Raw genomic sequence first — 26,630 nt, forward strand, 5'->3', positions numbered from 1 at the left:
TCGCTCAGTGGTCCTGAGTTTTTTCCTCTGGTGAAAGGATATTTAACGTTTAACTCAGTACTCTGGAGAAATCCAATTAGCTTGAGAGTCCAATGCAAACCTTTCCCAGTAAAAGATTATTTAGGGAGACATTTAATCTGCAGAAGTTTGTTCATGGTGCTTTGTCAAGCCTTAAGTCGGTAAAGGTGTTTATATGGCAACTTTAGAGCACCTAAGGCTACTTTGTACTAATGGACTTTGTGAAGATGTTTTCCAACAGGAATTGTTACCTACTGTAGTAGAAGTATGTAAGCCTGCTTTAATGACCCTGGTATCACTGTGCTGGCCTGACCCAAACCATATAAAAAATCTATGGAGCCTGTTAATATGGAAGTTACGTCCCCCTGAAAGCAGCTGCGCCTTGAGACTTCCCTACCAGTTCTTTTCCTGGGAGCAAGTTATTTACTACTCTTAACTCAAACTGGGTAAAACCATATAAGAAAGGACTATAAAAACAGGAGAAAAAAAGTAAGGGCCGGATTTATCAAGATCCAATTTTGCGTGCAGTAATTTGCGCTCGCAAACTGGAATTTTGCGCGAGGGGCTGAACCATGGTTTGCGGGTGATTTAACAAGAGCGATTGCGTAACTGGTGGCAGGTGCAAAACTGTTGGAGACGCCCTATTTAAATGATGGTTTTGCGCGTTTTGTGGTTTGCGGCATGGCGAGTTTGGACAGCAGAAGGCGCAAAAGGAAATTCGACCCCATGGAAATGGAGGTGTTGGTGGATGAAGCCAACAAACATTTAAGTGAGCTACAGCAAAAAAGTGTGACTGTCACACAGAGGAACGCTATATGTGAACAAATCTGTAATAAAGTAAACGCTGTTGGTGAAACCTTGCGAACAGTGGATGAAGTAAAAAGAAGATACCAGGATATTAGAAGGCAAACCAAAGAAAAACAGGCATATAACAAAACATCTGCGAACAAAATAGGAGGGGGCACAGTAGATGAGATGCCTCTGACCAGCATTGAGGAACAAGTACAGCTGAGGCTCTGTGAGGAGCAAATCACTGGAATTGCAGCTCCAAAATGGCAATGCTGGATAAACAAAATGGTTTGATGATCGTTTTTCCTCGTTCATTCCAAAAATATTCACACGGAGTGAAAAAATGCGTTCTCTGCGTCTCCTTGCTTCATTTCCATGTCTCCTTCTTGCGACAATAACCGCTGCCATGTGTGCGCAATTACGCATACAGACCATTTGCACCTTCTTTTGAAACGTGTTAAATATAGAGTCAGATACCGTTAGCAAAATTGCTTTCAGGTTTGATAAATCACTTTGCGAGTGCTAAATTAACATATTTACATGTTCTCCTCCCACAAGACGCACTTTTGCGTGTAAACGCCCCATATTGCATATTCATTGCAGAAAAAGTACTAGATGGATAAGAGGCGCTATTTAGCACGTTTTAAAGACCAAATCCTTTTAGCACGCTGTTGATAGATCAGTTTGTACATTTTTTAGCGTGCGCAGTGAAATAGCTCACGTTTTAATACACGCAAACCTTTGATAGATCCGGCCCTAAGAGTTTATTCCAGATCAGGTCGTTACAGGACAGAGAAAATGCTTGGAGCTTGCACAGCTGTGGGCTCAAAAAAAAAACGTCAGCGAGCGCCCAGCAAAGATTGAGCCCCGAACAAGGTCATCTCCTCCTTCTTATACCTCATGAGTCTATGTTGCATCAGGTGGATGCTTAGCTGCCCGTATCAGACACTGACACGCCATCAATGCCCTGACCCGTATGCATCTTGCCTCTATGCTCAAGAATTACAGATGGCTCCCCTTTATCAGACAAGCTCCAAGATGTGCCCATATCCTGTGTATTTCTAAAGACACGAAGGCTGTCCTGATTAGATGATCTCCATACACACAGTGACATCCACAATGTGAAGGAAGGCCTTCTACTCTGTCTAATCTGGCTAACAGAAAAACAATGCACATGATGTGTAAAGAATAAACCTAACAAGCCAATTATGCAGAAAAGCTATAGCTAATATAGCAACCTCAGCTATGGCACAGGGTGGTTGCTTTCATGCCAAGCTGTATTAATAAAGCAGGTTATGCAAGAGAAGTCAAACTGATTTCATGTTCTAACTAGGCTTGTTTAGATACTAATACCTCAAACTCTATATAGATCTCTAGGAAAATATTCGATATTTGATATCATACAGTTTTCTTTACATTGATTGGCTGGATAACATCAGCTTGAATTTGAATTGCATTTTGAAGTCTTGCCAAAGGATATCAAGTGGATTAGGGCGTGGCTTATGACCGGGCCGTTCTTAAACATTATTATCCTTTTTTTAAACCATTTTTATAGTGGCTATGGATTGAGGTTACATTTTTTTCGTGCTAAAAGGTAAACCTCCTTTTTGTTTTAACATATAAATAGTATTAGAAAGGCTCTAGAGTTATATGGTTGATTAAATCCTTCTTTTATCAAGTTGTAATGAATCCATAAGCACAAAAGTTTAGATAATTAAAATATAATTTTCTATTAACCTACCTCTGGCCAGAATTGTTGGTTAATTATTGTCTCATCGTGTCAACACCAATTAACACGCTTTTTTGCTTTTATTATAATAAATAGGTAAACTCATACTAGATGTATACACTAAAAGCATAAATGTTTTTAGTTTAAATCTTATAAATGACAAACGTCAAATCAGTCTACAGGTACAGAGAATTGATTTCAAGACTAAATTCTGAGCAAATTTTTATATTATGTAGAGGAACTGTAGATGGTGAAGTCCATGGAGGGAGGAGACGAGCGGGAGCAGGGAGGCTGCATCCAAGCCTCTCTGCTCCTGCAGAGCTGTCAGCATAAAACCGTGAAAAATGGAAAAAAGGATTTAAGAGCGCACTTCAGTAATGCTTTTAAAAAGCCTGTTGCAGTGGAAAAGGCTCTGTAACCTTTCCATTTTTCACACAACTAGGTGAACACTTCTCTTAGCCTACGTTCAGTGCAGGGAAATGCGAACCAAATCCGACTCATAGCCTGTTTTCTGATCAGGTCTGAACAGCCTAATTTGTATATTTTCATCTAAACAAAACTCAGGTTTTAGCCTCTTTCATATGTATCACTAAATCAGATATGTGTCTTGTTTTCCAGGCATTTTTGCCTTCTGAACCGTAATGCTGTATTTGTCCTGCTCCCGATATGCATCCACACAGACTTCTCTGCAGCAGCCACTGACTGCTCTGCTATAGGCTGTTAATAATTATCTGCCGTTTTTTTTGTGCTATACTGTCAGCTCCCGTCGCTCCTCACTTAAATGATTATGGTGCCTTCCATCTGTCCTGGGAAGTCAAATGCCCAACTACCAAGTCTTCAATTTCAACTCCACCGCTGCTAGAAGTCTTGATTACAAGTCAGAGAGTTGGTTAAACAGGATATTTCCTGATTTCCGCATTCAAAATTGATACTATTTACATCAACAGTAGCAGCTTTCCTATTGTTTTCATATCAATTCTTTATTTAATCTGTTTCTACCCTTACGTCAGATTCAGGTTCTAGTTTTGAGCTTTTAACAAGATTGTATGTTTTAATGCTGTCGATGTGGGCATAATACTGCTTATCATCGTTGTCCAACGTAACTGTAGCCAAGGAGAATATGAGACTCTACAGGCAGGAAACTGGGACGCATTTAGCTGAACAGAAATACTTTTATGCTTAATTGGGGCAGTTTCTTTAAACTAAGTCACACTCAACCCCATTATTACCTCTATAAACTCTGCTCATGTGCAACATCGTCATTCTCAGGTGATCAGGTACTTTGATGTTCTGATCTGTTCTAATGGGGGAAGTATTTGATTAGTAGTATAAATGGCAACTGGAAACGGAAAAAAAAAATAAGACTCTATTTGGGAATGCAGCCTAAGTCACCCATCTTTAAATCTTTAAAGCTTGGGAAATAGTTTTTCATTAGATTTGATATTATTCATTATTTTCATTTCAGGTCATAAGTACAAGTTAATAAAGTGTCAAACTAAAGAGATGCTATGAAATGAAGCTATGGTTGGTTCTATGTAATAAGGAGACTTACTATATTTATAAGTGTTTACACTGGGGTTTATTTGGGGGCATCAGCATAAAGGGTGTAAACAGTGAGTGAAGTATTTGAACACTGCTATTTTGCAAGTTCTCCCACTTAGATATGGAGGGGTCTGAAATTCTCATTGTAGGTGCATTTCCACTGGAGAGACATAATCTAAAAAAGAAAAAATTGAGAAATCACAATATGTGATTTTTTGTCAACTGTTTATTTGTATGATTCAGCTGCAAATAAGTATTTGAATACCTGAGAGAATCAATATTAACATTTGGTACAGTAGCCTTTTTTTGCAAGTACAGAGGTCAAACTTTTCCTGTACGGTAGTTTTCACCAGGCTTGCACACGCTGCAGGAGGGATTTTGGCCCACTCCTCCACACAGATCTTCTCTCGATCAGTCAGGTTTCTGGGCAAATTCAGGCCCCTCCATGATTTCTAAGTGGTTGCAAAATAGCAGGGTGTTCAAACACTTATTTTCCTCACTGTAAATGAATAACGTGGTTTTTAAGATTTTTACTGGTTTTTCAATTAAAATTTGGAATCAAAGTTTCAAGTTTATAAATATCTGCTAATTTCAGATTGGTCTAATGCACGCAAACTATATGTATGATGCAAATCAGATTAGCTTTTAGGATTCATTATTGTTCATTTTTTTCTCTTTCGTCTCTAGGAAACATGGGAAATGCTCAGATTTCACAAATACTTAACTGTCAAGGCTCAATCGGGCCCCAGAATGAGCCTCAGAGCCCGATGGGACTGGTCGGCCAAACTCAGCAGCACTTGTCCCATGATGCCTCAGGGCCGGACCTGGGCATGCCAGCCATGAGTTCTGTTATTATGGGAAGAAGAGCACCTGATGTGATGGGCCCTAGCAGTGGCTCACCGCTCTCGGCAGGCTTCCCTCGCATGCAGCCTCCATCACACGGGCCCATGCATTCTCCAGTTGGAGGAATGCCACAGAACTTCCCCCAGTCCAACGAAGATATTCTGCCACATCAGCAATTACAGATGCTTAACAAAGGCCATCATCACCAACGCACGCCTCACCCCTCTGACTCCTTCCTTTCTCTCCCCTTGGGCGACGGTCCGGATTTAAGCGAGGTGATACGACCCACTCACACTGGAATCCCAGAGTTTGATCTGTCCCGCATCATTCCGTCTGACAAGCCCAGCAGCACTCTGCAGTACTTCCCTAAGAGCGAGCCGCATCAGAACGCTCATCACGGCCCCCCTTCCCAACAGCATACTCCACAGCAGCTCCTCAAACAGCTGTCCTCCTCCGGCCCCCCACACAGCAGCGGACCCTCATGCAACCCACATTTAGCCAGCCTGCAGAGCATGGCCGAACAACGGCTTTCCCCTCACCCATCGCATGGAGGAATCCGACAGATTCTAGGCGGTCCTCAGGGCGGCTCAAGGGCTATGATGTCTGGTAGCATTGCCCCCGTGTGTCCTCCTGGACATATGATGGGTAGGACAGGGATGATGCCACAGCAGCAACAGCAAGCCATGATGGCCAATAACCTTCACCACCATCCGTCTGGCCCATACCCGGGCATGATGGCGCCGCCACAGCAGCACTCGCACAATTTAATGACGCAGCAGAACATTATGATGATGCAGGCTAAGCAAAGAAGCATGTCGATCCCTGGTGAACCGTTTGGACACCAGGGACATATGGTAGGGCCTCCACAGGCTCAGGCTGGCATGATGGGCCAGCAGTCTCTCAGACAGCGGGGAATGTCTCTGGACAGTCCGATCGGCTACGGCTCTGGCGGTATGGCCAACATGCCTTTCTGACCCAGCTTCAACTTTACATAAATTTCTCAAAATGTCCAATTTTCTGTTTACTCCTATTCCTGTATATTTTTGAGTGATGATCTCTATGGTTTTGGGTTGAAGCTGATTTAAAAAAAACAAAAAAACAAAACCAAAAAAAAAAAAAAAAAAACAGAAAAAAAAGGCAAATTTAAAAGCACTGTAACACTGTTCCATAAATTTGAAGCCATTTTCTAAAGAATACTGTAAATTGTGTAAATTTCAACAAAATCTGTGTATTTGCTTGGTGACGGTCAGAGGAGTGCCTCAAATTTCTATTTGTTTTAATATCATTGATTTATTTTTTTTCTCCAATTAAAAAAACTTGTAGAAATAAATTATATATGAATATATAATATATAGTTGCTGTATATAAGTTGCAATTTGTGATTGTTTGCAGTTGTTCTGTCTAACTGTTTTAATAAAAGTCTACAAATAGAATATCTCTAAATATGATTTGTTTATTTAGGACAATAAACCTCATTGTTTTATATAATAAAACCTTTATTGAGATGTTTTAAACTACAACACAAGCAAAAAATACAGTACATATTAGCAACATACATTTTGTCAACAAAGAAAAATACAATAATTCAAATGCAGAAAGAGGTAATATATTGGTATATTAGCACTTTTGAAGGAGAAATGGAAGGGTTCTAGGTAAAAAATGTCTGCACAAAGGGCCAAATTGACCTGAAACTCCCCAGAGATTAAAATAAAATATAAAATATTGAGCAACAATTGTAATCTATAATGAGTAACATTAAATTCACTGAATAAATATGTAATTTTCAATGTCCCAAAACTTTTTGTTTCCAATAAGACTTTTGAGAATTGACCAACTCTGATATTAACCCAATAACATTTTATCATAAATCACATGGTTTTATTGCTTGTTTTGTTCTGCAGAATGTTAGAAAAGGTTGGATCAAGTGATATATTAAAAAAAAAGTGAATAGTTATTTATTAGACAACTTATCCATGTAATATTTACCAATGAGTTAAAAGAATTTAAATGCAGTCTTTCCATCTGCATCTCAATGTCAGAGATTGTAGATGTAATAGTAGTTTTTAATCGTTTTTAACAGACCAATATCTGATAATATCTCATCGGACACCTCTAATTTTCAATTTTGTTATCTATTCTGATATTTCAATAGTTTTGTCTGTTTCAGAGTCCAATCGACAAACGTATAGGAGTTAAAAGGTATTTTTTCTCTGGCTGACAAGTGTTTGTTTTAATTAGGCCTCTGGACCAGTTTTGGTTGAATAAAAACAATTCATTGGTGAAACAACTTGGCCACCCTTTGTAGATCTCAACTGGGTATGAAATGAAAATATGTGTATTTTTTGTTTTTATTTTGACAAAGTTTTCCCACAATCCAATATCAGCAATCTTCCAGCCAATCCCTTATGGGGCCCAGTTATCAGCCTATTTCTAACCAACATGGATTATGTAAACACTGGTGATGATTAAAACAGTATGGACTTTTTCCTTTGACGAACCTGTTGTTCAGTGCATGATAATGCTGTTCGATGTTGTTCCATCAGAAAACGATGGTCCTCTGCTGTCTTGAACTCTGATAAAACGTAAGCAGAGGCGATTGCAGCCCAGCCGACACAGAAGGTGCAAGAGCTCGTTCCGAAACTGCACCCCCACAAAGGCATAGAGGAAAGGGTTGAGGCAGCAGTGTGCGATGCCCAGGCTCATTGTCACAGTGTCGGCCTGGTTGATCGAGGTCCAGGATGAGCAGGACATATCTGTCATGATTTCCAGGTCCATCAGAGTTTTTACCAGCGAGGTGATGTTGTGTGGCAGCCAGCACAAACAAAACACAAGTGTGACGAGCAAAGCGAGTCGGATGGCTGCTTTCTTGGCATGGCTTTTTTGACTTTTAAACAGGGTGATGACAAGTGCAGTGTAACAATAACACATGACAGCCAGAGAAAGGAAAAAGCTTAGGTGATTCAAAACCCTTCTGAATAAAACCCAGTTGTGGGCATGAGTTTCAAAACGGTAATAATTACAATCAGCCAAGGAGTCGTTTGTGTACTTTGCAACAGAGAGAAAGACTGCGTTGGGCAGTGCTAATAGGAAACAGACGAACCAAAGCGAAGCACACGTCAGGTGCACTTTTTTCGGGCGTCGACTTTGCATGCTGGGTATTGCATGGACAATGGCCAAATAACGGTCAAAACCAATCCAAGCCAGGAGGAAACTTCCACACAGGAGGTTCAGATTTCTTAACACTCCATTAAACATACAGAAAAAGTTTCCAAATATGTAGCCAGTGATGCCCTCAATCACATCAAAGGGCAGAGTGAATATCAGCATGAGGTCAGAGAGGGCGAGGTGCAGCAAGTAGATCTCAGTGATGCGCAGCCGATGGTCACGCCTCAGGAGGACGGCGATCATCAGGCCGTTTCCTGCCAAACCCAGCAGGAAGATGAGGGTATAGAGAATGGGGTAGAACTTGGCGTAGAAGGTCTGCAGCACCTCTTCTTCCGCATCACAGATCACAGAGTTGTTGTTATCGTAGACATACCCTTCATAGTCTGTCTCCTGTAAGAAAGAGCAATTTTTTTTTTTAAGAGAGCATCTCCATATACAATTCTATTGTAGCAACAACATTCTTCTGCCTAATGCAGTAGTTTTGTTTCATGAGTGAAATAAGAACCCCTTCATAACAAATAAACAGACTTGCACCCAGCAACCTTCTCTGGTAAATCAGTTGTAGGAAACTCTGTGACAGATTGTTTCCACTTCCTCTTTACAGACCTCAAAAACATCTTTGGAGAAAATTAAGCAAAACATCCCACTGACCGTAGCATTTTCAGTGCAGTTGCTTTGTCAGCCACCTCTAGTAATAAAGTAATAAAGCCTGGAACAAGGACAAATCCTTTATGAAAAAGGACAAGGGAAGATTCTTTTTTTGGCCTTCATGATGCTTTGTGTTTCATGTATAAATTAATACATCTGTTTATCCAAGAGTGGACTATTACAATCTTCAGCAAGCAGGTTTACTGATGGTTCCTAAAGGTGAAAGGGAGATTTTTTTACTTTGTTGTTTTAGCTCTCTCCTCTTTTGAAGACTAGGTGTGGTGACTGTGCCTGGATGATCCCAGAGGCTATTGTGTCCAGGACTTCAATGCCCCTGGTAGAGTGTGTCAAGACAGACAGGACCTGGGTGATGGGTTAGACAAAGAGAAGCTCAATAAACCCCATGATGGCGAAGAAATTAAGACAACTCTTGGTATGGTGGAGGAAGGACCCCACGCTGAGAAAGGTCAGGGGTTGGGGTTTGTCTGTGGGCTCCTGGTAGTCTGGTTCTTTCTTGTGGGACCCATCTGGGCCCAACCCAAAGGAGTCACATGAGGCCTTCCTATTGGTGAACCACCACCACCAGGAGCAACCCTGAGGGACCAGTGCATAGCTTAGCCTATCTCTGGGGATATTGAATGTCACCTTGCTTGGGCAGAAGTAGCCTCAGCTTGTGCGCGAGGTGGAGTGATACCAGCTACAAATAGTCGGGCTCACCTCGACGTGTAACACGGGCTCTGGAACCCAGCTCCTTAAAAGGCACTGGGGTCACTTCTTCTCTAGATTGGCCCGCAAGGAGAGGCAGAAGGTGGGGATGGGTATGCTTGTCTGCCCCAAGCTCAGTTGTCTCATCTTTCCATTTACTTATAGTGAAAGACCTCCGTTTCGGGTAGGCGAGAGGTCTCTGACGGTTGTATCAGCCTATGGGCCGAATGGCAGTATGAAGTACCAGGCCTTCTTAGCATCCCTGCGAAGAGTTGTTGGACTTCTTTGCAAGCCCATAATGAGCACCATGTGAAAGCATAAGAATGTCAAATGGTGCACTTGGCACCAGGATACCCTGGGCTGGAGGTCAATAATCGATTTTGTAGTCCTAGCTTCTGACCATTGGCCTCATAACTTTGAGACTCAGATGAAGAGAGGGACGGAGCTGTCCACCATTCATCACCGTTTGCTGAGCTGGATACGCTGGAATAGGAGGAAGCCAGACAGTTTTGGCATGCCAGTGCGAGTAATGAAGTTCCCTGGATTGGCAGACTGGGACATTGGTTCCTCTGCAAAATATAGGTGGCCCGAGGGTGTGTTACAACTCTAGTGGAATCACACTTCTCTGCTTACCTCGGAAGGCCTATTCTACCCTGATGTAGAGGAGAGTCCAGCTGATTGTTGAACCCTGGCTTCAGGAGGAGCAGGTTTTTGTCCCAGCTGTCTGAAGTGGCCGGGATCAGCTCCTCCAGATTCAAGGCCATGGTTCTTGATCAGAAAAAGAGGGCTTGTCCTCTTCAGGTTAGAGGATGGTTCCTGCCTCAAGTGGAGGAGCTCAAGGATCTTGGGGTCCTGTTCACAAGTGGGGGGAGAATATAGCGATAGCTCGATAGACAGAGCATCGTGGCTGCTGCTATACTGCAGATGCTGCACTGGTCTGTTGTAGGTAAGACAGAACTGAGCAAAAAGGCAAAGATCTTGAATTTACCAGTCGGCGTTCATTCCTACCCTCACCTACGGTCAGGAAATCTGGATCATGACTATAAGAAGGAGATCCCAGATACAAGTGGCACAAATGAGCTTGCTCCATGGCGTGGCTGGGCACTACCTTGGACAGAGGTTGAGGAGCTCGGTCACTAGAGAGAGGCTCGGAGTAGGGTCACTACTCCTTTACATTGAGAGGTGTCAGCTAAGGTGGCTTGAACATTTTTTTTGGATGCTCCCTTTATGCCTCCCATGAGAGATGTTCAGACACATTTTTTCACCAAGAGGAGGCATAGAGGACAACACAGGACATGATAGAGGGACAATATCACTCTGCTGGCCTGGGAGTGCTTCAGACTTCTCCAAGAGGAGCTGGAGGAGGTATAAAATGCCTAAAAGAGCAGTATGTAAATTTATTCCATTTAGACAGAGTGGCCTCCATTATCCTGACCGATCTCCATAGTTAAACTATTATTGGCTTAGGTAACTGGATGATATACTGACCACCTTTCTTCCTTACTAAATTCTCCTGTTTCTCTCTATATTTACTGCTACATTTAACCTTATGCTCTCTCCATTTTCTCTACATATAAGGCAGTGGCGGCTGGTGAAAAATATTTTGGGTGGGGCTGATATAGCCTAGTGTATGTCTCCAACTAATCCGGAATAAGAATTCAAAAAACAATTGGAAAATACATACAATTTAACAGTAATGATTTAATTTACTATATAATAACAGTAACAGTGATGATTTGGGTCACTGTGACGGGGTTCTTTGGCCTCCAAGAATCCAGGCTCAGTCGGGTTACCGGTGTTGGTGATTTATTGAGCTCAAAAACTCAAAACAGGGTGCAACAGAAACTAAACATGTACAAGATACTCTGGGCCTCAGCCTCTCTCCAGTTACCAGCAATGTAACAAAGAAACAGAAAACAAAAATGGCCGCTTTTCTTCCCACAGCCCTCATTAAATAGTTTAAGCCCCTACCCTCAGGCTCTCTTATTTCTGATTTCTTCACATAAATCAGTTTTGTCCATATATTACCTCCACAAACAATTGATATGCAAAAGCAAATAATTTTTAAAACTTAATTCCTTTACACAGATTTAATGACCCATAAAAGACGCAGCCAGACTGAAGATGACAAGTCCCGGTAGCATAAACCCGTACACACACACACAAACACACACGGCTAACCCCACTGAAATATTAAGTGTGCACCCTCAATACGCCAACAGGTAACCAGGAACAGCTTGTGTGTTTTAAGTTAATGGACCGCTACTGGGCTCAGCGCGAGTGAATTTGAATTTGTCCTCACAAGCACAGTATAACAGGAATGTGTGTGTGGCACGCAAAGTTAGAGAGGTTGTTTTAAGTGACGAGGTGGATTCGTCACAGTCACAATAACCATGACATGAAATTTTCCTACCCTACAACAGGGATGTTCTTCTGGCAAACGGGTAGATAAATAAGGATCTCACCGAATTTGGTGGAAGCTGCATCTCGTTCGTTACATTCGCCATTCGGTCTCCGCCAAGTGACGTCAATTGTTTACCTCGGGCGCGGTACACTACGCCTTTTCCAACAGTTCTATCAAATTAAGGAATGGCTCCTCTCCTAGATTTGACATCAGCAGAGGAATCAGACAGGGGTGTCCAGTTTCCCCCTACCTGTTTCTTTTGGTAGCTCAGCTTCTAGCAGATTATATTAAAACCAGTCCTCTGAAAGGGTTAATTGTTGCAGAAAAAGAACTTATCCGAACACAACTGGCTGATGACACTACCCTGTTCTTAAAGGACAAGGATGAAGTTTCATTAGCAATTCAAGAATTAAATAATTTCTCAAAAGCTTCTGGTCTGCATTTGAATCTCAAAAAATGTGAAATTATGGCAGTTAAAGAGTGCACTGAGACATCAATTGAAGGCATTCCAGTTAAAAACAAGGTTGTTTATTTAGGCATAACCATTACAAAAGAACAAAAAAATCATAGCTCCTTAAATTTTGATCCTTTAATTCTAAAAGCTAAAAAGAAACTTAATCAGTGATTGGTTAGGGATCTTTCACTAAGAGGTCGTATTCTACTTAGCAAAGCTGAAGGCATCTCTAGGCTCACATATGCTGCTCAGGCTTTAGATCTTAATAAAGGCACTGAAAAAGAAATAGACAAATTGCTCTTTAACTTTGTTTGGAAGAATAGAATACATTACATTCCAAAATCTACTTTAATTAACTCATATGAAAATGGAGGGCTTAACTGCTTATCTTTCTCCACCTTAAATAACACATTCAAAATAAATTGGATTCGCCAGTTCTTCGCATCTCAAACTTCTATATGGAATACTATTCCGTATTACATTTTTTCAAAACTTGGGGGTTTAACCTTCTTCCTGGTGTGTAATTTTGATGTACATAAACTTCCCATCAATCTCTCTAATTTTCACCGCCAGGCTTTTTTGTCACAGTCACTTATCTACAAGCACAACTTTTGGCCTCACCGGTATTTTATTTGGAACAATAAGGACATCCTGTACAAGAAAAGATCATTGTTCTTGGATTCTTGGTTCAGGCATGACATTACTCTGGTTGATCAACTGTTTGATGACAATGGCACATTATTGAGTTATGAGGGATTTCTCTCTAAATTTGACCTCCCTATTTCTTCTGGAGAATACGCAAAGGTTTTTGGTGCTATTTCGTCTGGGATCTGCATGTTATATAGACAGAGGCCAAGACTCGATTCTTCTTCATCTCCCTCTCTGACTCCCATGGACTCTCCTGTTGGCAAAATATGTCTCACCTCATCTCTTCATAAGAACAATAAGTCAATCAGATCCCTCTTGCAGAGAGAGGTGGCGTCTGTTCCTGCTGTTCTATCATATTGGAACCGATTTGTGTCTGATGTTTCCTGGAAACACATGGCTGTTACCTAATCACTTTCTCCTCACTAACAAGGTGAAAGAAGTCTCATTCAAACTCATTCACAGGATTTATCCTATAAAAGACTACCTAAAAAAGTTTAAACCTGATATTCCTGTGAACTGCACTTTTTGTGATCTTCTCTCAGAAACTGTAACACATTTGTTTTGGTTGTGTCCATACTCTAAGACATTTTGGTTACACTTTTGTAACTATGTGAATTCAAATGTTATGAAAAATTTTCAGCTTCATTGGAAAAACATTTTATTTGGCTTTCAACTGCAAAGTAAAATGTTTCCCAAACCTTTCCTTATCAATCTTTTAGTTTTGTTGACCAAATTTCACTTGCATAAATTTAAATTTCTAAAAAAAAAAAAACGGACTTTAAAGCTTATTTAATAGAAGTCAAACAATATTTTCATACAATTAAACTTTCTTCTCATCAGAAAGCACAAAAAACCATAACAATCTGTTCACAACTAGAAATTCTAGACAACTTAATGTTGTAGAAGATATATTTATTTGTATAATACATACACATATATATATGACACTCCCCAGCGCATATGTTTGTATAATTGCTTGTTTTTTTTCTCCTAACTGTACTTGTTTATTGTGACATACCCCCTGGCATATTTATTTCCACCTAAAATGGCGTCTTAGCAACAAATGTCACGTGACTGGCGGAGACCGAACTGTAATGACTTATCTTGGACAGGTTGCTATGTACACGCAATAGCAATAGTACATGATTGACAGGTTCTCTGCAAATGTAGTGCAGTCTGATCACAGCCCCAAGACAGAGACTGTAGGAGTCTGTCTGTGGAAATCCACAAATGAATGACAGTAGATAGGGAAATGTAGTTTATATAATTTGTTTTGCTTATAGGTACACACTTTAGAGAGTAAAACTGACATTTATGAGTTAATTTCTAAAAATATATTTTACGTTTCTCTCTTCTTATCAGGGAGGGCGGTGCCCCAGCGCCCCCTATATAAGGTTCACCTGTCCTGGAGTCTATAGTGTTTTCTAACTACCTTGGCTTTGTCATTATGTTTAACATTTTCTCTCTCTTACACATTCTTTTGAACAGAGCTTCTAATACAACTAACTACATCTATCGTGTGCCTTTGTTCTAAAGCACCACTGGCTTGGAATTTATCTTTTTAACTGTTTCTCTCCAAAACAAGACACAAATGTTCTTTATTTTGTTTTCTTTACACCACCACCACATACAGGTGCTGGTCATAAAATTAGAATATCATGAAAAAGTAGATTGATTTCAGTAATTCCATTTAAAAAGTGAAACTTGTATATTATATTCATACATTACATACAAACTCATATATTTCAGATGTTTATTTTGTTTAATTTTGATGATTACAAATGACAACAAATGAAAATCTCAAATTCATCATATCAGAAAATTAGAATATTACTGAAGACCAATAAAAACAAAGGATTTATAGAAATGTTGGCCAACTGAAAAGTATGAACATGAAAAGTATGAGCATGTACAGCACTCAGTATTTAGTTGGGCCTCCTTTGGCCTGTATTACTGCAGCAATGCGGCGTGGCATGGAGTCGATCAGTCTGTGGCACTGCTCAGGTGTTATGATAGCCCAGGTTGCTCTAATAGTGGCTTTTAGCTCTTCTGAATTGTTGGGTCTGGTGTATTGCATCTTCTTCTTCACAATACCCCATAGATTTTCTATGGGGTTAAGGTCAGGAGAGTTTGCTGGCCAATTAAGAACAGGGATACCATGGTCCTTCAACCAGGTACTGGTAGCTTTGGCACTGTGTGCAGGTGCCAAGTCCTGTTGGAAAATGAAATCTGCATCTCCAAAAAGTTGGTCAGCTGCAGGAAGCATGAAGTGCTCTAAAACTTCCTGGTATGTGGCTGCGTTGACCCTGGACCTCAGAAAACACAATGGACCAACACCAGCAGATGACATGGCACCCCAAACCATCACTGACTGTGGAAACTTTACACTGGACTTCAAGCAACGTGGATGAAGTGCCTCTCTTCTTTTCCTCCAGACTCTGGGACCTTGATTTCCAAAGGAAATGCAAAATTTACTTTCATCAGAGAACATGACTTTGGACCACTCACCAGCAGTCCAGTCCTGTTTCTCTTTAGCCCAGGCAAGACGCTTCTGACGCTGTCTGTGGTTCAAGAGTGGCTTGACACAAGGAATGCGACAGCAGAAACCCATGTCTTTCATACGTCTGTGTGTGGTGGTTCTTGAAGCACTCACTCCAGCTGCAGTCCACTCTTTGTGAATCTCCCCCACATTTTTGAATGGGTTTTGTTTCACAATCCTCTCCAGGGTGCGGTTATCTCTCTTGCTTGTACACTTTTTTCGACCACATCTTTTCCTTCCCTTCGCCTCTCTATTAATGTGCTTGGACACTGAGCTCTGTGAACAGCCAGCCTCTTTAGCGATGACCTTTTGTGTCTTGCCCTCCTTGTGCAAGGTGTCGATGGTCGTCTTTTGGACAACTGTCAAGTCAGCAGTCTTCCCCATGATTGTGTAGCCTATAGAACTAGACTGAAAGACCATTTAAAGGCTTTTGCAGGTGGTTTGAGTTAATTAGCTGATTAGAGTGTGGCACCAGGGACCATCAATTTTGAACCTTTTCACAATATTCTAATTTTCTGATATGATGAATTTGAGATTTTCATTTGTTGTCATTTGTAATCATCAAAATTAAACAAAATAAACATCTGAAATATATGAGTTTGTATGTAATGTATGAATATAATATACAAGTTTCACTTTTTAAATGGAATTACTGAAATCAATCTACTTTTTCATGATATTCTAATTTTATGACCAGCACCTGTACTCCTTCAGTGGACTTCCTGCAAAGGCAATGACCCAATACAATCAGCAAGGGTTAAAAAATCCATTAGTGATTTAATTTTACTGTAATGTATCACAGCTGAGATTAGGCTGCACTTTATGTAAAATAGTGTAACATTTTAAATATTAGCTTCATCTGATTGTATAAATCTGTGAATTCACTTGAGCCATTTATCTGCTAAAGTAGTTGTAATTCTTGATTTGTACTATACAATTGAAAAAAAATCCTTTTAAAGTTACATTTATAATAAATAAAAATTTAAGCTTGTTCTAGAAATGAAGAAATAGGTTAAACATTTTAAGAAAGTTTGATTAATACTGCTAAATAAATTATAAGAAACGCATGTCAGCTGAAAGTTGTATATACCTTTTGACTCTTAATATCCTAGAAAAAACTGATGTCTTCTCCTGTATATTATTTTTTCCATTTAACCATTTGCTACTTTGAATTCATGTTAGCAGCTGGAGGCATCTTGTATACAGGTCCAATCATATGTAATAATCTATAAATGAATCTGATTATTCAAATTTAAAGTAATCTTAGTTATTTTCTTTTTATCCATCTTTCTCCACTGCATAAGAGAATCAACCCAGCAGCCTATTTCTTATGTTCGATATGCTATGGAAAATGTATTCCCCTGCTAGCTGCTCAGTTAAATAACAGGAAACCAGCCATGCACACCCAATTTGAATATTTCACATATGTTTAGATTCATCTATGCCGCGAACAAAATTAAATGTCAGATTTGATTTTTAGAAGATTTTAAAAGTTTGTGTTGGTTTCACCTTTAGAATATGAAATCTGAGTAAAAACTTCAGTTCTTCTATGCTACAGTCTGAAACTTTGTAGCTTCTTGATTGAGATGAAAGTAGTAAAATTATACCTAGATAAATATTAAATCAAAATCAAATATGCTATTGTTGCTTTTTTCCTTGTATTGTTCTTTATAATTGAGATATATAATTAAGAAATTGTCAGATCAACATGCAGAGCTCAACATCTCGACCAACTCTAAAATGACAGGAATCCCAGATTAGTAGAAGACAAACTGAAATGAAATGCACCTTTAAAGATCCCAAGTAGAATTTTTAACTGGTATTCATGTCTTACCATATCTCCCAGGTAGGTCTTTGTGAGAGCCGTGATGGTAATAGGCAATGGATTGCAACAGAGAGAAAGATTGAGTTGAGCAGTCCCGATAGGAAACAGACAGTGGATGATCGTGGAAGTCCTCTGCAGCAAAAAGTCTAAACACTTCCTCTTGCTATTTTCTTTTAAATTTGCCTTTTTAAGCTTCCTGATGGGTGGATTTGCAGCTAAAAAGAGGAAAGACATTAAGAGCAGATTTCTGCAACAGTCATACAAGAGCAGTGAAGCAAGTCCGTGCACATCCACTTCACAGCTCTACAACCACAGTGCGAGTCGGATCCATCTGAGTATTTATGCAAAATTTCAGACCTAGAACTATTTTCAGCTAAAGCTAGGGTTTGAGGTGGATAGAGGATTGAATACTTTGTCTGCAGTAATACGACACAGTTCCAGTCTGTTGTGAAGAAAGCTATACCATTGAGTCTATCTTCTGAAATGAGCCTCTTCCATACAGTGGCTGCCTTTAGCCTGAGTAGGTAGAGAGGCAAATATCACTACTGGGGAGCTTGAAGTAGAGCTTTTGCTTCACTAAGGGAGGGAGTAAAATGATCTGCTTAGCTGCAGGGAAAATGTATTTCTTCTGGCCTCAGAAAACCATTGAAATCCTCCTGAATAACCTGTAAAACTTTCTCTGGTAGAGGGATGGTTGATATTTTAACAAAACAACAAAAACAATAGATGGATATAAAAAAATGGTATCAACTTGCAGCTTTATAGTAGCATCAATCAGTCAACTATAGACAGCAAAACACTGACTTCTATAATGTTCATCTCATCCACTGTATATAATATTGTATTCTGCTAAGAAGAAGTGGGCCATGAGTGTTTAAAGCAAATGCTTTATGCTAATCATATTGGTATTAGATATGCACATGATAATTAATTCCTTTTTTTTTCTACAACCAATTAGAAATTGTGATACTAAATAGGTCAAACTCAAATTTCTTGCCCTGGTTTATCCACCAGCTCTTTTATCTTCTGCTTAAAAGGAGATCCAGCAGATTTGAGGATGGACTAAACACAAACTTCTTTCTTAATGTGATGGATCCCTTTATTGCCAGATTGGACCCTGACTCACTTCACCTCCTCTGACTTCCTCCAAATGTTGTTTCCATCTAAGGTTGTTTCTGAGGGAGAGAAAGGGATTTTTGCACATCATAGTTTTATAAAACAAATGTGGGTATCTAGAAAGTTATTTGACCTCTGCCATACAATCACTCCATATTCTGCGGTATTGTGGAGCTGGTGTGTTTAAGATGTCATGGTTTTGAGGTGCTTGACCCACATGCAGAACCAACACAGAAGGCAGGAGCAATTTTCAGACGTTTAATTAAACAGCGAGGGAACCAAACACTGGGGGCTGCGGCACGGTGAGCAGGTGGACTATCAGCGCAGGCAGGACTGATCGATCTGCGGTGAGAGCCAAAGTTAGACACAGAGATAGGGAGAACGAGATAGGGGAAACGTAAAATAAACCTACCGCCGGATGAAGGAATCGGGCAGGGGGGAGTGGAGAGACGGACTCACTGAGGAACCTCCCGAGAAGTTGGCAGGTGACTGAGCGACAGGTGGGCAGGTGATTGAAGTCTGTGAGGAGGGGCCCGAGCAGCAGCGGCCGAGGAGGAATCCGGGGGCAGCTGATGGAACCAGAAGGGCTTGAAAGGCTCTCCAGCCCGGCTTGGTACCACCAAGGGAGCTGGAGGGATTATTCAGAGGTAGATCCAGAACAGTCTGAACCGGAGAACTTCCACTGAAGACGTCGGAGCTCGAGGAAACACTGGAACGGTTTTCACAAGGAGAAAAGACCAACAAGGTTAACACTCTGGCGTCCATCAGCTGTCAAAGTGCTGCTTAAATAGCTGAGCCGCACGCCGCTGAACAAGCCACAGGTGTGTACCACGCCCACCTGTCAGCTCCAGCCACCTGCAGAGAAGGGAGAGAGAGGCAGAGCCCTGACATAAGACCACTGAGTGCTGTTCAGATTTTGCCTCGTAAGCCAAAATCATCATGTTAAAGGGGCTTGTTGGCCACAAACCTGTTTGTTTTAAATGTATAAATGCAAAAATGTTGTCAGTTTTTCTTTTTATTAACCTGTCCTTAACAGTAAAGTAAATTTTGCACACATCTTTTATATATATATATATATAAGTTGTTGGATAATTAGGGTCTTATCTACTATAAAATGAAAAAAAGATGAAATTTTTTTTGCTATAAGCTACATGAAATATAAAATTTAAATTAATGAAATAAAAACAGAAAAATAAAGCTCCATCCTGCACCAACAGCTTGTGCCGTTAGGCTAAATACAGTTATAATATTCTTGAATTGTGGTTCGGGGGTGCACAATGTCCAGGAACCAAAAAATACCTCAGGGCCACTCATTGTTCTGTTCCAGAATCTTGACTATAAAAACCAACAGCATTAGCTTGGGAATTAAACCAATTTTTACGGAGTTTATGCATTTAGATCGATTGATCGAAAATGTAGAAAACAATCCGTGTATCATTCGTTCTTTCTATTTTCAATTGCCAATCAAAAAACAAAAAATAAAAAATTGACTGGTTATTTTGTTATTTGTTTTTTATGGTTAAACCAAAAACGAAAAAAGGATTTGTTTTTCATATATCAATTCTAAGCTCAGATCAAGAATACGAAATGGAAAAACGGACAGCAACGCAGAATTTGTTTTTAATATTTAATCGGTACAGTTTACGTGACCCGGAAATAGCTCTTTGCGCAGCAGTTGGGGTAATGAAGTGGCTACCATGGCGACGCTAGAACCACACACTATGTTGATCGAGAAGCTGTTTGTTGTTGCTAGTTAAAAGTACAGTGCACAGAAAAGTTTCAAGAAAAAAGTTATACCTGGAAAATCCTGCAAATTTTCTCCGTTGTCATGTCCTCCTCAAGAGTCACACGCTTGGATCCTCGAAATAAAACGTAACTGTCCATGGCTGATAGGTCCGACTGCCTTATCTGGTGCAGTTTGATCGAACGTGGTGGGAGTAAGCCAATTGTTTTTTTAGCTAACGCTCCACCAAACTTCCGGGTCATGTAAACTGTACCGATTAAATATTAAAATCAAATTCTGCGTTGCTGTCCGTTTTTCCATTTCGTATTCTTGATCTGAGCTTAGAATTGAAATATGAAAAACCAATCCTTTTTTCGTTTTTGGTTTAACGATAAAAAACAAAAAACAAAATAACCAGTCAATTTTTGATTTGTTGTTTTTTGATTGACAATTGAAAATAGAAAGAACGAATGATACACGGATTGAAAACACATCCTGAGGTTTGTTTTATTCAGCGAAACGAATGCTGTGGTTGTATTTCAAGACAGTTTATGAGGTTGGAGTTTAAAGCAGAGGATTACAGGGTGGTGGGGGGTGAAAATGTGTGAATATCACATTAAAAGAAAAAAGGATAAGAAAACAAATCTAAATGAAAAACTCACACAATGTGTGGGACCACCACCAATGGAAAAAAAATCCCCTAATCCGCTGGAAGCTCCCAGTAAGAGAGAAATCCCATATTACACATATGCAAACACATAAAAACTCATCCCTAGATTTTGGTTCTTCTGCAAGCACACTAGTCCCAAACTACGATAACACCAGCGTGCTTATTCCAAATTTCTCTGTGCATTTATATGAAGATGATGCCTTAGTATTCAAAACAGCTGGATGAATCTAAGCTGTCTAGCCATTCAAAGGCAAAAAGCAAAGCAAAAAAAAAGAATAAATGCAATGCAACGGTGCTCTTGCAGCCAACTGTTGCAGTATCAGCCTGGTAATAGCCCTTTAGATGTTGCTATCTAAAGCAAACCAGGTCTAAAATTCATTAGATCCCTATAACATTTTTTGAAAGAATCTATTTCTGTAGCAGTGAGACAATGCATTTAGCAGATGATGCATACCAATAAGGCGATGTATGGTACAGACAGGAAGATGAGGAGAAAACAGTGGAAGTTGGATCACACTACAGATGTGATCCAGGTGGCAAAGCAGGAGATGCATAGCAGGAAAAACTGTAAAACCATTAGTATTAAAAGCAAAATAATAAAAAAAAAAAAGCATCTGCTGAATGGGACTCTGGTGATGCTGATAGTTGCAGAGTGAGGTTAAACGGCATGTGTGGGTGTAATAAAGAACAAATAACTAAAATTGCTTAGGCACCATATAAATAAACTCAACCTTGACCTTGAGGTCAACAAAGGGCACAAATAAGAGTTTGAGGTTTGGAAACCAAACACCCTGATTTCCATAAACACCACAGGCAGGTTGTATTTTAATAGCAAAGCGGTGGTCACAGGGTATAAATTGTTAGGACGGTAAGTAGTACAGTTGCTTTTTTATTGCAAAGAAATGTAAAAATAGAACTGAAGCTCCTATTATGTAACTCTTTTTCTGTGTAATTTTATAAGTGAAAATAATGTTTGGAGCATCACCATCTGAGGTGAGAAAATACTGCATCGGATAAAGTTAGTTCCAGCACCTGAGGCCTTAAAAACATTGAGTCCGACTTTGATCATTTATGCAGAAAGCCTTCCTGTCAAGTGTACGGTACTGATGGAGCCCACTTTCACTTCTCTTTATCCAATAATAGTGTTGTTATCACAGCCTCGGTTCACCTCTAACAGGTTCAATGGGTCGGCATCTGAGGGTTTCATAACTGGACTGAAAGAAGCAAAATAAACCAACCTTATTAATATGAGTGGATATAATAAGCTTTTAATATAGAGTATTTTTCCAGGGTTTAGATAATGCTTGGCTATATTAAAGATATATAAAGATTTAGATTATAGAGGCTTCATTTTCACATTGAAATTACAAAAAAATTATGAAATTGATTTAAACTTTAATTTAGTTATGAGAGCAATTTATTTTCTCTTAAGATCAATCTCCACTCCAATTAATCATCCAGTAATGTTTAAACCACAAAGTTTGCCTTCTAGTTTTGGTATAAAATCTTCATATATAACACGAAACATTTGTATCCACCTCTAAACATAAACTTCATTGGCTGAAATATTTTGTATATAGATTAACCCTTTATAGGACAGGTTACTGTTATTGATCACTTGCATATGCCTTACAAATGAAGTCCCCCCCGGTCTCTCAGTGAGATCTAGAAGCACAAGATCTATAACCAGCCATTTAGCAAATATCCTGCTACATGGCTGTACGTCTTATTTTGGCATCTGACCAATTAGATGAGCCCTTGAATGATATATTACCTACTGTAAATTAAGTTGGAAAAAAAGTTCACAAGTCAAGAAAATAAGGTAAAAAGTTAATTGAAAAGTTAAAAGAATAAGCCTAGTAACAATTGTATTTAGGTTTATAAACTAAAAAAATTTCTAAAGCACCACTGGCTTGGAATTTTACTTAACTGTTTATCTCCAAAACAAGACACAAATGTTCTTCACTACTTTTTTCTTTACACCACTGCCGTACACTCCCTCAGTGTATGGCGGGAGTGATTTAATTTTACTTAACTGTATCACAGTTGAGATTGAGCTGCACTGTATGTAAAATAGTGTAACATTTTGAATATTAGCATGATCTGATTTTTCAATCTAGAGTTACTCTCATAGTCAGCTGGAATAATGTGGCGCTGATCTTCTCGTAGTGTTTTATGGCGATTGGCAAACTAGTTCATTACCACACGTGTCGTACCAAGGTAGTTATCCCTGGGAAAATGCGTATCCCCTCATCAGGAGCCCGCGTGGAGTAGGAGGAGCTGACAGAGTTCACTCCGCCTCAATTCTAACGTACTGAACATGAAATTTAAAAGGTGTTATGTTTATTTAAGATGAGCTTTTCTGTTTTATTCTTCCCTTCACATATTATAGCAGAATATCGCCAGTGATACTGATAAAAAAAGATAACACAAGCATTTGCTTGAAAGCAGATCGCTGACAGCTGTGTCTACTCCTTTCTCTGAAAGCAAACCGCTCCTTGTTTATTTCAACACATTTCTTTAAAAAAATCTCTCGTTTCACGGCGTCTAAATGTTTCCTATCCCATTGAAAACTGTTGTCAACCATATACTAATAAAAATGAAATAGAAAATGGAGTGTACATGTAATCATTAAAGGCTATATCCAGAAAGATTTTTTTTTTCAATGTGAAATTTAGTAGTTAAATCGATATCTGTGTTTTATATTAACTTATAATTTCTCTATGTGGTACTATCTTTAATAAACAGTATTTGTTCTAACATGAGGCATTTTATTTCATCCCATATCCCCATCAACTCTACACATCCAACATAGGAATATACACATTGGTAAGATTAGGATTAGACACTAGGCTTGAACTACATCAACATAGTGTTTGCTGTAGATTTAATCTGCCTGTCTGTCTCTGCTGTAATTTGCCCCCCATGTGTAAACTGGACACCCCAGCTTTATCATTTCTGGCTTATAAACATGTTTTATGATGACAAAAAAACCTATTGGAACTTTGGAGGTGATGAACCTTTGTTTTGTAAAGCTACAAGGGGGAACAGATTTAAGCAGCCTGTAATTCCCTGCATTAATCTGTTCGCCATTGTAACTTTAGTGATAAGTGACTTTGTAATCATTTAGTTTTTCCATGGAGTTTCCAGATTGTTCATCACTTGATTGTTCTGAAATGGACTCCCCTTCAATTGATCTCTGCTTTTTCTCAGTTTTTGACTCTATTCTCTTCTAATCTTCATTCCTTTTGACTATTTCCTTCTTCCTTCCCACAAGAATTGCTTCCTTTTTCCTGGCTACTTACGACCCAGGACATTTCTTCACAGGCTACTTAGAAACACACACCATGCACATCTCCTCAAGCTTCAATCTGCCGCTGATGGTAGGCAGAGGGCAACATAAATAGCTGAGGGAACCAGGTGAAAACAATAAGCGCTAATCAGCAGCCGCACCAATTAGACAGGTGAGAAGGAGCAACAGAAAGTGGCAACATCAGCACTGAGACAATGACAATAATCTTTTTACAGAGCATAACTGCCCTGACACATGTAGGCAACCAGCTTCTCTTTAGAAGGTAAACCTGATATGCCTGGATTCAAATTCAAGATTCTTTATTTAATTTAACCCACTGGTACAAATAAAAACAAAAACTTGTTTTTAACTTAGATTACTTTATGTTAGTTTGCTTTGCAGTGCTAATAATGTTATCTTAATATTCCTTAAATTTGCTAGATTTTGCTTTTACTTTATTTTCAATATTTATTTGCTTACAGAGGCCCCTCTAACAAAGCAGGTTTAACAAATTAAGATCCAAACCCTCAACATTGAATTTAGCCTAAGGTCGGAAACTCTGATACTCTGTTTTCGATTTTCCAACAGCTGCTGTGAGTTACCGTAGTTTAATCAACTCTAAGTAGGTCCAGTCAGAGTTGAGCTTGCCGAAACAAGTATGATAAGCCATCATCAGAGGAGCACCAATTTAACGGGTCACCATAACAACAGGCAACAGGAAGTGCCTATTTTACCCCACTACAACTAGAGATTTTGATTTAGAAATAAAAAAAAACACACATTGGATAATGTGTTTAAAAGACAGCTGCAAAGCAGAGGAAGTTGGCGCAGGTGAAGATTGCTGCTCCAGTTAATGCATAGGTTTATATGATGTGCGCTATGGCAGGCCTTTTTAACATTAATTGAAAGCACTCTCCTCTGTTGTTCCATTTGTAAATCACTAAAATTTGATCTCTTCCTGGTCAAAACCACACTCTTAGTCGGAACTGTAATAACAGATTTTCCATAAAAAAACTAAATTATACTAGTAAAACTTCAATTTTATATGCATAGAAATGTTTACACATTTTAAGTCGCCATTTGTGCATTTATCAGCTTGACTGAATATGAATTTTTGACATAAGAAAATTTTTTCTCTTCGATCAAAATAATACAAATTACGATCAGTAGCAATAAGGATATGGAGATCTGAAATTCATTTATAGACATCCAGAATGTTTGAGATATGAAGAATGCCATTTTATTTGAAATATTAATTTTGACAAAGAAAATATGTATTTCATATATTAAAAAATACCTGGTTAGACAAACTAGACAAACCTGTTCAAAGAGTGTTTTTTAGTACCTTTTCCTCCTGTTGGCACCTTCTTTTTGACTATTGAGCCGATGTAACAAGGACATTTCTCTACTGTGAGTTCAATCAATCAACTAATAAATATTTAAACGCTCTGTCATACATTGTCATTAACCTCTGCCAACTGTAGTTTGTGTAGTTTTTCTGAAAAATATTTTGAAACACTGCACTGTATATTTCCTGAGCACAAAAAGTAGATAAAAGACAAAAAATAGATAAAATGCAAATAAATAATCTCTAAACAAATGTTTAATTTGTCCTCTGGGTTCGACCTCTTTTACCCTTAGAACTTTCTTAATACTTTGCTCAATAAACTTAGCAATGCGTCAGAAATATTCCTTTAAAGATGTAGATAATTGGTGTCTGAAATACTCAGATTAGATAGACCAACAGCCTTGTCATGTTAAGAATGATTAAATTGGAAATTTAGCTATTCTTCCCAATGTCAAAAGGCCATAATGTATTAGGTTGCTGCAATGTTATTTACCGATTCACTACTTTCAGTACAAAAGCATTTGCTATAAATTATTTGATATTGATTTATGGTCACAAGTTCATATCTTTTCTCACATAACACATTTATTTAGTGAAAACCTGTTGTTTTTGTGCAGGTGGTTGTTTGTGGTAGTATTAGTTTGATTCTGCATATTCTTTTAAAGTAACTTCACTTCCTCCTTTTGTGGATTAAAGTTTCTTTTGTATTTTTTTATTATTATTATTTTTAATTCTCGTGTTGACGGCTGTGCAGCTGGGAGGATTTTTGCTGGTATATTTTTAGTTTGGGAAAGTTGGTGTGATACCAAAGCGACCAGTTTAAAAACAAAAAATAGGAGCAGCTTAACCATATCCCACGTCTCAGATTAGTTTTAAAGGGGGTGGTGAGGATGCAGAGCATGAATTAGAGAAGATAGACGAGACATTTCCAGTCGTTCATTATTTAAGTATTATTGCCAGTGTGAGATATTGATAAAACAAATTTGAATCCCTGACAATTCAGTTTAATACAAAAATGCTTATTTGATCTCAAAGGGATACTGAATGCTGCAGTAACTTACGTAGCCAGAATTTGGGGGAGAATTTTTATGTGTTTCACTGAAATATGGCAGAAGGATCATACATAAAGCATTTCTATGTCAGGTTTTTAAAGTTTTTAAAAGTTTTTAAAG

General features: G+C 39.0%; 2 protein-coding genes across 4 annotated transcripts in view; one reads left to right on the top strand and one right to left on the bottom strand.

The window, feature by feature from the left end:
* The window catches only part of bcl9l (bcl9 like), a 61,137-nt gene extending 54,899 nt beyond the window's left edge, over positions 1–6,238 (top strand). For all 3 annotated transcript variants that reach the window (XM_038289934.1, XM_038289935.1, XM_038289932.1), the window contains one exon: positions 4,766–6,238. In XM_038289934.1, the coding sequence (XP_038145862.1) occupies positions 4,766–5,895 (1,130 nt within the window). In that variant the 3' untranslated portion in view covers positions 5,896–6,238. The remainder of the gene's footprint in view (positions 1–4,765) is intronic.
* A 59-nt stretch (positions 6,239–6,297) lies between these two features.
* LOC119786510 (C-X-C chemokine receptor type 5) lies at positions 6,298–12,247 on the bottom strand. The gene is made up of 2 exons (XM_038289936.1): positions 11,905–12,247; positions 6,298–8,476 (listed from the first exon to the last, which is right to left on the bottom strand). The coding sequence occupies exons 1-2, from the start codon at positions 11,944–11,946 to the stop codon at positions 7,427–7,429; spliced, it is 1,092 nt and encodes a 363-aa protein (XP_038145864.1). The 5' UTR covers positions 11,947–12,247; the 3' UTR covers positions 6,298–7,426.
* Between the last annotated feature and the right edge of the window lie 14,383 nt (positions 12,248–26,630).

This window comes from Cyprinodon tularosa, unplaced genomic scaffold (genome assembly GCF_016077235.1).
Source record: "Cyprinodon tularosa strain WSP-4 unplaced genomic scaffold, ASM1607723v1 ctg274, whole genome shotgun sequence".
Taxonomy (NCBI): domain Eukaryota; kingdom Metazoa; phylum Chordata; class Actinopteri; order Cyprinodontiformes; family Cyprinodontidae; genus Cyprinodon; species Cyprinodon tularosa.

Excerpts from the sequence above, each read along its gene's own strand:
- LOC119786510 (XM_038289936.1), bottom strand. The coding sequence starts at position 11,946 with ATGGCGAATGTAACGAACGAGATGCAGCTTCCACCAAATTCG. Across the intron at positions 8,477-11,904 it reads TGCAGCTTCCACCAAATTCG|GAGACAGACTATGAAGGGTA; the intron begins GTGAGATCCTTA and ends TCTTTCTTACAG.